A 13,230-nucleotide genomic window follows, 5' to 3' on the forward strand; every position below is an offset into this window, starting at 1 on the left:
AAGGACGCTAAAGGGGGTGAGCTGAAAAATACCTGCATCCTCACTGAAGAGACTGTAAGAACCTGGAGGGTTTATAATGTTTCTGTTCTGAAGCTGGGCCCACTGCTATATCATCTGCTGGAGGAAAATTACCTTTGGACAGTGCATCTGTTTCCATCCTTGGACAACTGAACTGAAAATTGAAAGCTTTCCTAAATAAACAATGATGGTACCTGTTTGTAGCCTCTACAGGATTGCCTTTTTTACCAAACCAGAAGGTGAAATCTGGATTTGGATTTACAAAATTATTTGGAAGATGGTAGCATGTTTTGGGGGAAAAAAAAAAAAGTCCAAAATAGGTAACAGGCAACCAGGAGAGGCTTCAACCTACTAAATGCAATACCTAGTGAAGTAGAGAGACCACTCTTTATATTCATGCCCCCTTGTTAGGAATGCCTCTCTCTTTCTATCCTGTTCATATCTGACTTCTTCTTTGAGGCCCAGCTTAGATAACCCCTTCTCTCTGAGCATTTCCCTGATTATTCTAGACTTCCCAGCTCTGCTTACTAAGCAATTATGTGACCCCAGAGCTGCATAGCCCATAGGCCTCCATCCTCAATAAAATGATTAAGTACATCAGTGTGTTTTCCTTTGGAGCCAGGTTCTAAGACATTAGAGACAAGTGACATTACTTGCTCTAATCAGTTACCTGTCACCATAGACCAGGAACTACAAAATGCTTTGCCAACAACAATGCTTTAACCTCACCTCCCAAAAAAACAGTCTGTTGTGAAAAACATTTTATTTATAATTTCTCATATTTACAGTTTATGTCTTCATTACAATCATTCTTACAATAAATATAGAAGTGCTAAAGAGACCATCATCACAGTGGCCTATGGTCCATCCAAGGCACAGGGACAGAGGAGTGCTGCAGACCCCAGTGCTTCCCAGTGGTGCTCAGGAGGCCTTCAGAGAGTTTAGTGAAGGGGAGAAGAACTTAAGGTCTGAACTTGAAATGGGATTAATAGTCAATGCAGCAAAATCCTAGGATATCTATTAAGGAAATAGGTGTAAATTTTTACTATTTTTATCAAATGATCCTAAAGAAACAGAACAAAAAGACTCAAGCTGTCCCATTAGTAAGAAACAAAGAAACGAGGGCCTTTCCTGTCCTTTTCCCACACGGGCCTTGTCTTTGTGATCTCTACCTGTAGTGCACCCAGCACGGCACCCGGGCCCTCCAGGGGATTCGAGTGAGACAGGAAATTCACACACCACAGTGCTGGTTTCCTTCAGTGGCGACTGATGTCAGTGGAACAAGAAGCTGAGGAAAGGCTTCCCAAGTCCTAAGCTTGGTCCCCAGGAGCCCCATAATGATTAGCAAGGATGCTGACAGTGTTGATTCTTGGAGCCTTCTGTCTGCCTCCCTGGTTTTGCTTTATCTCGGCCACAGGGCAGGAGAAAATGCCACTGTTTTCATGGCCTAGTCAGTCTCCCTTCTTATGAATAGCCGTTGCGTCAGGTACAATGATCTCTTTGTTCTCTTGCAAGAATTGCCCATAAAAGGTAGATAGTCCCAGGGCTCTGCAGTGATTTATGTTGGTTTCTGATGGGCAACTTTGGGCCAAGTCCAAGGAAGCATCATCTAATTCACGTCGCTCTGTCATGAGGCTTCTCCCTGCTGTCATTTGGTCAGCATCAGGCATGCTAAAGGCAAGGTGAGGACACCACCCAGACTCCCAGGCTGTCAAAGACCTCGTGCACACACACGTCTGAGCGTTCATTAGGTCTTCTGTAACTCGGTTTAGCAAACTCCCTACAAAGCCTTGGGGCTTGCAACCGCTATAAAAAGTCATGATGGTAGAGAAGGGAGAAGACTGTTCTCAGAGTGAGAGGGAGGAGTAGAAGGAAAAAGATGTTATAAAGAAACTTGTGCTTTGATAGGACATTCCGTGCTGTCAAAATGAGACCAGGAATCAGAAAGTTCTCCGTGAACTGCAAAGTGCCGGCCATGAGAGGTTGGAAATTGGTAGTGGAGGCTCCTTCTCAGTCATGGAACTAACTGGTCTTCATGGGGCCCCTACATCGATGAAAGAGTTAAGTCTTCTCAGAAACTGTGACTCAGGTAGAAGACCATGAAGTATCTTTGTAACATTCCGTTATTATTGATCCCTAAATACCATGATGCCCCCACCCTGCACAGATAACTTCCTACTTTCATAGCTTGAAACAGATTTCACACAAGTCGTGACTCAACATCCTCCAAGTCAGGGAAGTAGGGACGTCCCGATTCCACATTGGCAGTAGGGACACCACAGAAGTGGCCGAAATGAAATCTGGGCAGCAGACAAAGCTCTTCAGTCATTATGCTTCTGCCTATTTCCTCTAGATTCAAAAGCGGTTTGGGTCATCTCAGAACTCATGTCTACTCTAGGAGAGAGAAAGCAACAACGCTTTTCAAGGAATAGCCTGATCATTTATCAAGTCTGTAAAGTACAAAGCATAATTGCGCTGCTGACAGGAGGTTGAGCTTGGGCTTAATATTCTGTTGTCCTCACGCTTGCAACTTGACAGACAACTTCTGACTCCAGTTCTGACTCCAAAGTGAGTTCCTCCAGACCTTATGTGTCTTCTCAGTCTCTCTATCTCAGGTCCATTCAGTGCTTTTGATCCAAAGGACAGGACTTTGGATATGCCTCTACTGTGTTTCAAAGAATATCTTGTTTTCTTTTTGTCTCTGATACCTTGAACCTTCCTGTATCATTCATTCTTCCTCCCAGTTGTAAGTTCAGACCAAAAGTTTTGTCACAGCAGAAGGAATCAGAGGAAGACAACAACCCCCGCTTCCCTGAGGAAAGAAACTGAGTCTCAAAAGCAAAATCTAAGCAAAGAGTGCACATTCTGGTCTGAAAGCTTGGACAAGAAGCAGAATTTCCAAGATCCTTGAAACCACACTAAAGGGAATCCCTGGATGAAAGTGTTTTCTGACCAATCACAGGCCCAGCGGGTGACTTGGTTTATGCCCCCCAGAATCTAAACAACTTAATGGTCTCACACGGATGAAGCAGACAGCTCAGAGCTCCTGCCTCTTTAGCGAGTTCTTCCCATCCACAGATTGTGCTGGCAGTGGCCGTGGCATCAGAATGGCAGGGCACCCACCTACAGGCCCCCCATGGGTCTGGGGCATTTGTGGGTTGGGCTTCAGAGAACCCTTAAGTATTTCAAATGTTTAGGGACTGTGTAGTGTCCAAAGCAAAGTCCTTCCTTGGATGTGCCTGAGAGTTCTGGGGCCTCAGGCATGGGCTTCAGTCTCCTTCTTGATGGCTGGTTTATAAATGACTCCTTTGTTGTCACTTTTTTTGCTACTGGAACAAGAAGAATACATGAGTCTCAGTTAAAGAGAAGAGATAAGCAGAGAGCAGCCTGACTTAGGTATGGGGTCAGATTCCTCTCATGAGGACCCTTCCCCTGTTCTGTCAGTCTTGGAAGGAATGCCCCCCAAATAAAGCATTAACCAAAAAGGAACCTGGTCATTTTCCAACTGTTCTCTTATAACCAACTGATGATAATAGACCTGCATTTTGAAGAAGGTCTCATTACCACCCCAACTTTAAACTTTTGATTCCATAACAGGATTCCTGGAAACTATTTTTTATACACTCCAGAAAAATAAATTGGTTTTAGAAAAACAAAACATCAATAAAAACATGAGCAGTGGGCATTAATAGCTAATGGGAGTGATACATCAAGTTTCCCTTCATTTTCCTTTTTGGATTCAGAGACAAAAAAAAAAAAAAAAACAAACAGATATAAAGATGTTAGAAAGAAGACAGCCTTGCTGCTTGTGTTCAGGGAAATGGGACCTCCCCACCCCCAAATCAAGAGACTTGTCTTCAGGTGTTAGCCATGGCCACAGGCACATATCTACCTCTGAGCCTAATGGCCCAGGGTCTCATGGAAAGGAGGCTGGAGGCGATGGTGTGTGGGAGAGAGCGCTCCTAGGATCAGCATTGGTACAGGTGATGGGGGCTCTTCATTCTGCAGACTGCCTTCCCAGACAGATCAGTCCTTGTGGACAAATAAGCTACCCAGCCTCCCATTCTGAACCCAAACCAGCTCACCTCTTCTTTCTTCTGAAAAGCCAAATGGACACTGCCAGTACAACACAGATGCCCAGAACGCCAGCCAGGACCACTGAAAGGACAATGCCTGGGGAAGAGGCAGTGAACAGGCATTACATTACCCCCCTCCCCTGTGTTCATCTCATCCCATGGCACTTGGATGTGAAGTCAAGTGACAGCTGTGTAACCTGCCACAGCAGGATGTAATTTCCCCATTTCTGTTCTCAGGTTCTGGTCTTTGGCTTGGTAGAACTGGCTGGAGTACTTAGAGCCATTTTGAGACTGTAGTGATACCTCAGCAAGGGTTTGCAAACTTGCACCAGGATCATCTGAAGATGCTTTTTTTTTGAGCCTGAGCATCAAAGACTGATACAGTCTAGAACAGAGCCCAGGAATCTGCATTTTTATGAAACAGCTGTAGCTGATGCTGACGTACGTGGTTTATAAACCACGTACTTGGACCATACTTGGAGAAATCCTAGGTTACAGAATGAGAACTTACTCTGTCTTGGCCTGCTGGAGTTAAGGCCCACTGGGAAGTCTCTATCAACTTTGCTCCCAAGCTCCATTGCACAGTCCTAAGTAGTCCAAAACAACCAGGAGCCCACTGCCAAGATCGCCTAGGCAGTCACCCAACCTCCACACTGGGCGTAGGCCTGTTCTTAGGCAACGGCTTCCCAGCATGGCCAACAGAGGTGTTGTTTCGGGTCATTGAATGTACACATGCTGTAGAGTGATTAGGTCTTTCATTATGGAAGCATTTGATTGGCATTTCATCTTTGAATCATTGAGTGATTCGAAGGTAGGACCCACAGCAAGGAAAAGGGCCAGTAGCCAGAGTGATAGCAGAGAGAAGCAGGGAGGATGGGCTTGGAAATATCACAGGCCCAGATCACACCAAGAATCACAGCAATCACCCAGCCGCAGCATGCAAGGCCGGCAGGCCACATACCCAGACTCAGTCCTGCATACGTAAGGTCTTGCACTTCAAAGGGAGAGGAAAAGGTTGAAAATTAACCAAGTCAAACCATGGTGGATTTGCCCAGTGTGTTGAGCGAAGCCCCACCTTTTGTTTGGTTGGAAGTACAGGGCTTATGTAGACTTTCTGGGAGTATTTCACTCTCGACTCAGGTGCCTAATGGTACAGAAGGAATTGCACACCTTGGGAATTCACACTGTGATCTCCCTCTCCAGTTCTTCTTTATCACAGCAGTCTCTTTGCTAGGGCAAGACTTCAGTTTTTGGTACAGCATGACTAAAGTGGAAGCTGAGGAAGGGTAAGAATCAGAGTCCACTTGGGCAGGCTGTTAAGTGCCTCTCGGATCCCTACCTCTCTTCATCGGTAAGGAACCAGCCAGGTTCTGGCTGGCTGGGCCTGGCAGGGCTTAGTTGGAGCCTGTCACTAGACTTCTGCCTCCTCCCTATCCAGTCTTGTGGTCATATTTGGTTCTGTTTTTGCTTTGGCCCCATGGGGCAAACTGGAGAAACCCTTCCCCAATACCCACCTCCCTTCTCTGCTTTGTGGAACCAGAAGATTGTGCTTCTCTCCGAGAGTTATTATTGGGATGAGTAAGGAGTCCTCAGTGGGGCTGAACTAGTGCCCAGATATCTGAGGTAAAATCTCATAGTCAGCCTCCTAGGGACCACCCTGGGGGAAGGTCACGGGTAAGCCTATCTTCTTGAGTAAGACAGAGGAGCCCAGTCATGAGGCTCCCCCTGGGTAACCCCAGCATACTTCTCCCAGGTTCTTAGAACTACTCCCCATTCTTCCAGGCAGGTCCTCCATCTAAAGAAAGTCTCTCTTACACATTCCCTCTTGTCTGGTGGTTTTCTGACGTCAGTAGAAACTTCTAGCGCGTATGTGCCTGTGTAGTGTGGGTGCAGTTCATGTTGGAAGCCAGGGTTGTGCAGATAGTGGCCACCCAGCCTGACACTCCAGTGAGCCTGTGCCCACAGAGCCCACTGTGATGACTCAGACCCTGGGAGAGCCCTGACCGGTTGTGAGACACCAGCAGAAGGCCAGGGACTCACACCTGCGGGTACTTGACCCCCTGGGGAACCAGACCCGAGACTTTGGGAATGAGATTTATGCTCACCCCCCCCTTTCCTGCTGCATGACCAGAGTCTAGCTGGGTCCTCTGGAGCCATCAGTCCTGTGTCCTTTCTCTACTGTCCACTTCCACAATCTCATAGGGAGGGTGCAGCCTCCCTCACTCGAGGCTGGCTCGAGGAGTCTCTGGTCTGGCTTCCCCAGGGGACCCCAGGCTGTTGTAAGGATAAGCAGAGCAGCTGTGGAGAGGAGCTATGCACAGAGTACAGGGTGGCCTGTTCTCTTGGCTCTTGCTGGCCACCATCAACAGTCCATGGCCTCCCAAGTGGTAGAGAGAGTGGCTCCCGTGGCCTGATTCCCTGCCCCAGGTCTCTTCTTGTAACCTGAACACAAGGACCAGTGTGTGGCTTAGGGAGACACTCAGGATAGGAGTCTCACCTGGGGAGAGCGTCTGGTGTTTGCATAGCATATGCTGTGTTCTCTGCATAGCCTGTGGCACACTGTAATTTGGTATTTTGGGGTTTTCTAAGGTACCTAGAGGCAACCAAGGCTTCTAAGATCTTAAAAACAACAACCAAAACCCCGCAACTCGTTGTGGTTTCTTTTCCAAGCCTTTTGAGGAAATACTCTTTTGTTCTTTGTTCCTAAAGCTCCGGATGCTGGTGGTACCAAACTAGTTCTCGCCACATAAGACCACTAGTAAGCCTAACCACTTGGCTAAGCCATCCGACCTGGACAGTTTCTAAAGTTGTCAGTTTCACAGTCACCTCAAACATCCAGAGAGCCACACAGACCCCCAGACAGCTGAGCAGCCGCACTTGAGGCTGAAGGTGCTGCCCCCAGGGAACTTAGGGATCAGAGCCAAGTCTACAGAAGCAAGGCCACAGGGATAGGACTTTTCCCAAGAGACCATGGCCCAGGTTGGTGGCTTCATCTGGAGGGAAATCTGGCTGCCCTTGGCTGTATTAGGCACTATAAACAACAGCCTAATTTAATCCAGGGCCCTAAGCAGAGTTCCTGGCTCATAGATGACTACTTGTGAGGGCCTAAGTTGCCTCTCTGTGGAAATAATGAAATGAACAAGCAGCCACAAAGCAAGGAAAGCCCCAGAGCCTGGGACAGATGCTTGCAGCTAAGACTTTGATGCTGCAAAAACAAAGCAGCTTGACTGAGCAAAAGAACATGGAAGAGGAGTGGCAGTGAGGGTATCACCTCATCAGAATTCTCCCCCTAAAGAAGCCCAGGGCAGGAGGATGTCGGGATGCTGCCCCTTGCCAACTGAGACGGCACCAACCATCAAGGAAGCAGGACTGTCCTGCAGAGAGTGATGCAGTGCACAGGGTTTGGGTCCCATTCTACTAACTAACAGGAGAGGGAAAGTCAGGGAGACCTCGGGGAGCACAGGGATAGATGGTGGGGCAACTGAAGAAGTAGAGCCCAGAGAGAGAAGCCTAAGCCTGCATCACAGCCGAGCCTCGGGGATGTTGTAGAAAGAGCATAGGTGGGCGCCTGGGTGGCTCAGTGGGTTAAGCCTCTGCCTTTGGCTCAGGTCATGATCTCAGGGTCCTGGGATCGAGCCCCGCATCGGGCTCTCTGCTCAGCAGGGAGCCTGCTTCCTCCTCTCTCTCTCTCTGCTTGCCTCTCTGTCTACTTGTGATCTCTCTCTGTCAAATAAATAAATAAAATCTTTAAAAAAAAAAAAAAAAGAAAGAGCATAGGCCACAAGGAGGATGGGAGGGAGGGACACACAGCCAGGGACATTCATCTGCAGATTAAACAAGCAATGGTTTGTTTCTAATCAGCAAATAAGACAAGTAGTTCCCACTGAAGAACACTGAGACAGGAGAGACCGAGACAGGCTGATTGACTGCGATGGCCCACAAGAGCTACTGCATGAGAACACAGTGAAGGGGCTTCTGAGCTGGTTGGTAAGGGCTGCATGGCCCACAGATGTGGGAGAGCTCCCTGCAGTCCATCAGGCGCTCCAGTACGGGCCAGGGCGAACAAAGGGCAGTCTGACAAAGAAGGAAGCCGCGCAGATACAGAAGACCTTGATTATCACAGGCCTCTTCCAGGAAGGCACACCCCCGGAGAAGACAGAAAAGCCGCTTGCCACAGGGGCCTTGCTACCTGTTTTGGCTGGCTCGGGAGCTGCTTCTTCCACTGCTGTCTGGCTGGACTCAGGGATGCCAGTTAGCTGCTTCCGCGGTCTTCTGAAGCCTCACGTGCACCCACAGAACAGCCCAGCGGAAGGAACAAGCACCCCACTTATACAGCTTGCCCCTCCTGGAACAATCCTGGCATTTTTTAGGTCTATTTGCAGTTCTGTTTTTTCAAACAAAATAAGCCTTTTCCTTTCTAAATATTATTTTCAAGTATGGATCGTTTTGTTGTGATGTCTTACATAGTCACACATATGTATGTATATATCTTATGTATATGTGTATGCCTTTAGCTGTCTCTAGTCTTATAAAAGAGACAAGTGGAGTTTTGGTTTAGCAAATTTAAATACAAATTTAAATACAAAAAATCCCCTTTTGGATGATAAAAACTCTCATTATTCTGCTTAATACAAGTTGGGGACTGAAGTAACTGAGATGCTAGTCCCATCTTTGGATGAGGCTTTGGTAAGAAAAGCAGGGAAGCTGCCCTCTGTGACCACAGAACAGAACTGTCTTTGGAGAACATACCTCACTGGGGAGCTTTTCTTACTGACACTAGGGAACCCAAAAAGAAATAATTTCTACAAATAAATCTGCCAAAGAGATACCTCCACATTACATGAGGGAGCTGGTTCAGGCTTTGCCTTCCAGAATGCAGGATTACAGGCCCAGGACAGAAAGCCATATTGCTCTGAGGGGCCTAAATCCTGGAGCAGTAGGCGTGGATTACTGAGCTTAGGTACTAATGCTTAGTACTCTCAGGTCTCTTTCGTGGCTAGGCTCAGGCTGTCTGTGCCGAAGGAATGGTAGTTGCCAGCTTTTATTCCTTTCAGGCCAGAGCAACAGAAAAAAGGCTTCACAACTTCCCCAGGCAACTCTCTCCCAGGACTTTAAAACTTGATAGCTAAGGGGCGCCTGGGTGGCTCAGTGGGTTAAAGCCTCTGACTTCGGCTCAGGTCATGATCTCAGGGTCCTGGGATTGGGCTCTCTGCTCAGCAGGTAGCCTGCTCCCTCCCCCCAGCTCTGCCTGCCTCTCTGCCTACTTGTGATCTCTGTCTGTCAAATAAATAAATAAAATCTTTTAAGAAAATAAAATAAAAACTTGATAGCTAAGCTCTGATCTTTAATGTTTCTTAGGCAAATGGATTGATTTGAATGCTGCTGGCAAACTGAAAACAAAGCAAAATGAGACCTACAACTAAAATGTGCCAGCTGGCCAGGCTTACTTTCACATCATTCTCCAGAGAAGACCCTGGGGAGGGGAGAGGCAGGGAGCCGGGCTGGGGGGTGGGAGGGTTTACATTCTTTCAAACTTGTCATGAGCACCAGGCACAATACCTACCACAAGAGTAAGATGCCAACCGTCCCTGTCCTTAGGGGGCTGGTAGCATGTGTGGATCATCTAGACATACTTATTCTAGTTTCCTGCATGGCAGTAAGTCATGACCCTGTGGTAGGCTGAGAACAGTCACAGAGATGAACGAGTTGTTCCAGCTGCACTGAAGGAAACTCTAAGGCACCTTCAGGGAAACAGGGAAGATTTCTGGAATGTTATTAATAGAGTTGGGTCTTGAAAGAATTTTTCAGGTGGAAGAGGTGAGGGGCATCCCAGGCACAGGGAATTGAGTGTGCACGGGTGAAAGCAGTGCTATGCTAAGGGAGGCCCTACCCGGCATGGACGGGGGCTGGGCGGGAAGTGCTGGGAAGACAGCCGGGGCCACCTCACCAAGGGGGTCCGGCTCGCTGACTTCCTGCCTGGTCTGCTCTGTGCCAGAGGCTTGCTTAGGAGCCAGAGAACATCCATGCTGGGGTTTTCTGTTCCCCAGAGTGCCTGACTTGGGGCGTGCTCTGGAAACACATGACCTATTACACTGCACTAGATGAAGGGACTAGGATCTTGTTGGCACATTTGATGGTTGCTCCCAACTATTCACCCCCCATATCCCGGGGAAGTTGAAGGTGGCAACTCCTCCAGTCTTTCTTTTGGATACCTTGGTAGACTTGACAATACTTTCCATCTAATAGATTTTATTTAGAAATAGGAACTTTCAGAAACACAAGGTCAGTAACCACAAAGCATACATTCTAGTCTCAGAATGTAGATAATTAGCCATCTTAGCTTTCTAAGATTTCTTTCCTCTTTTGTAAAGGTTTTATAAAACTACCCAGGTCCCGCAGCATCAAGCAGCTTCTCATTGTGCTACTCCGCAGAAGTACCATGGGCGAAAGCCACCCCCTGCCCCACCATCTGTTGTCCAGCGCTCCTAAGTGTGCCTCTTCTGGCTCCAGGCTCTGCAGCAGTGACATGCAGTTGCTCAGAGCAAGCCCACTACAGACATGATTATAGAAACTCTCTGGCTTCCCCTTGTCTCTCAAGTTTCCCTTGCCCTGGCATATTAAAAATAGAGCTAGGTAACATGAACATCTCGGTTTGCTAGGCTCTTCCTTTATGACCCATCACCATCAGGACTCAGGGTTGGTATGTTTAGCTAGGAAGAGGTCAACTTGAAGGAACCAAGAATCGGGTCCCTGGTCTGTAAATCTTCCTCTGCCATCTCCCAGAGGGATCGGACTTCTGTGAGGTCCGGTCTGCTCACAGATGTGTTCCCCTCTCTGGGATCCCTCCTTGAGGACAATGAGTCTTGTGTCCTTTCGTTAGCTTAAGCCTCCTATTTGTGCCCCTTGGAAGAGGCACTAAGAGCTAAAAAAAATGCCTCACATGAGTTTCACCTCTCCACAAAGAGTGGGCATTTTAACCAAAGGAAACAAGAAACACAACACATATGAGGGGGAAAAATGGTACAAAAGCAAAGGAGAAAAATGATAAGGAAATTATAAAGCAAGTTGCTTCCTCAGAGGCATCTGGACCCCTGATAAAGTGGTTTGTATGGTTCTCCTTAGGGTGGATAGTTCTCTGCCATCCACTTCTCTTAGCCTTGGATGTACCCAATTGTATAAAAAGAAGGTATATTCAAATTCTAAAGGAAGATGGGGGATAGGGTTTTTCTTGAGTTTGGTTGTTCTCCTTAATAACTCAACAACCTTTTGGTTTCAGGGGTAACCATCACCAGACTGAAAAGTTCATGCTGTAGGGGTACCTGGGTAGCTCAGTTGGTTGAGTGTCCGAATCTTGATTTTAGCTCTGGTCATGATCTCTGGGTCATGGCATTGAGCCCCGTGTGGGGCTCTGTGCTTAGCATAGAGTCTGCTTGTCCCTGTCCCTCTGCTCCTCCCTGGCTTGTGCTCTCTCCTGTTTCTCTCTCAAATAAGTAAATAAATAATCTTTTAAAAGGCAATTAAAAAATAAAGAAAATGTCATGCTGTAATAAAGACCAGGGCATTTGATAGAAAACTCCAGAATCCTGTGATATGAATGGGGGAAAAAAATCAGTTGGAGCCTAGCAAAGGCTTTGTGTAATCCCTGAGCAGTGGTTCTCAATTTTGCCTCTCCTGCCCTGGAGATATTGGCAATGTCTGGAGACAATTCAGTCAGAATTGGGGGTATATTATGAGCATCTGGTGGGGAGAGGCTAGGGATGCTGCTGATGCCACAGTAATGTATATTATGTACACAGTGTACATCGTACAATGTATAGCCCCCCAGTGAGAGTAATCCAGCCCAAAAGGTCAGTAGCCCCAAGGTTGAGAATCCCTGCTCTAGGGCCAAATCATAGTATAGACTAAAGTCTGTCCGTAAGGACAGACTACTACTTCTTTCTTTTTCTTTCTTTCAGCATTTTAGTTATTATTTTTAGAAATGTTTTATTTAAATTCAATTTAGTTAACATATAGTGTAGTATTACTTTCAGGGATAGAATCTAGTGATTCATCAGTTGCATGGAACACCCAATGCTCATTCCATCATGTGCCCTCCTTAATGCTCATCCTCCAACTACCCCGTCACCCACCCACCTCCTCTCCATCAACCCTCCGTTTGTTTCCTATAGTTAAGAGTCTCTCACAGTTTGCTTCCTTCTCTATTTTTATCTTATTTTATTTTTCCTTCCCTTCCCCTATGTTCAACTATTTTGTTTCTTAAACTCTACATATGAGTGAAATCATATCGTATTTGTCTTTCTCTGAATTATTTCTCTTAGCAAAACACTCTTTAGTTCCATCCATGTTGTTGCAAATGGCAATGAAATGGCAAGATTTCATTCCTTTTGATGGCCGAAGGACAGGCTACCACCTCTTAAGGACAGAAACCAAATTCTTTATGCCTTTTCTAAGCACAGTTGAGGAAAAAGCATGGTCAGGCTAAATGATTCAGTCCTAATTGTTACAATTTGGCTAACCCTCAGAGCCAATCTCAAAGTCCTTGCACTTTCTCTCCTAGAGGATTTCCTTGACATTACTTTTCTCCTGGCAAAATAGTCCAACTCTGGGGGCGCCTGGGTGGCTCAGTGGGTTAAGCCTCTGTCTTCAGCTCAGGTCATGATCTCAGGGTCCTGGGTTCGAGCCCCGCATCAGGCTCTCTGCTCAGCGGGGAGCCTGCTTCTCCCTCTCTCTCTGCCTGCTGCTCTGCCTACTTGTGATCTCTCTCTCTCTCTGTCAAATAAATAAATAAAATCTTAAAAAAAAATAGTCCAACTCTGTAGTTCCTACTAACTTCCAGAGAAAACCCTGAATAAATCAGACCCTAATTACAAGCATGCCTCAGTGGAAGACTGTATAAATACTTGAGTCTGAATTGCTCAAGGTCCACACTGACAAACGGGCTCATCCCATAAACCTGAAATGGCATGTTACAGTCTGAGGCCCCTCCAAGTTGGTGTGAGAGGCCCCTCATGAATGCAGGTGCCGCTGAGGGGTGAGATTTGGGTCTTCACTCCTTTGGGGCTGTTCCCCCGCAATTGCTCCTTGGGAAACAGCCCTGTTAGCTGCCTGTGTCTTTGAGAAGTGAGCAGGAGGGGAC

General features: G+C 47.0%; 1 protein-coding gene across 1 annotated transcript in view; it reads right to left on the reverse strand.

Annotated features, from left to right (window-relative positions):
* Positions 1–764: 764 nt before the first annotated feature.
* The window catches only part of CA12 (carbonic anhydrase 12), a 56,196-nt gene continuing 43,730 nt past the window's right edge, over positions 765–13,230 (reverse strand). Inside the window, exons 9-11 of the mRNA XM_047737905.1 lie at positions 5,056–5,088; positions 4,104–4,191; positions 765–3,347 (exon numbers count right to left, since the gene is read on the reverse strand). Coding sequence (XP_047593861.1) covers positions 3,275–3,347; positions 4,104–4,191; positions 5,056–5,088 — 194 coding nt within the window. The 3' untranslated portion in view covers positions 765–3,274. The remainder of the gene's footprint in view (positions 3,348–4,103; positions 4,192–5,055; positions 5,089–13,230) is intronic.

This window comes from Lutra lutra, chromosome 7 (genome assembly GCF_902655055.1).
Source record: "Lutra lutra chromosome 7, mLutLut1.2, whole genome shotgun sequence".
Lineage (NCBI taxonomy): Eukaryota > Metazoa > Chordata > Mammalia > Carnivora > Mustelidae > Lutra > Lutra lutra.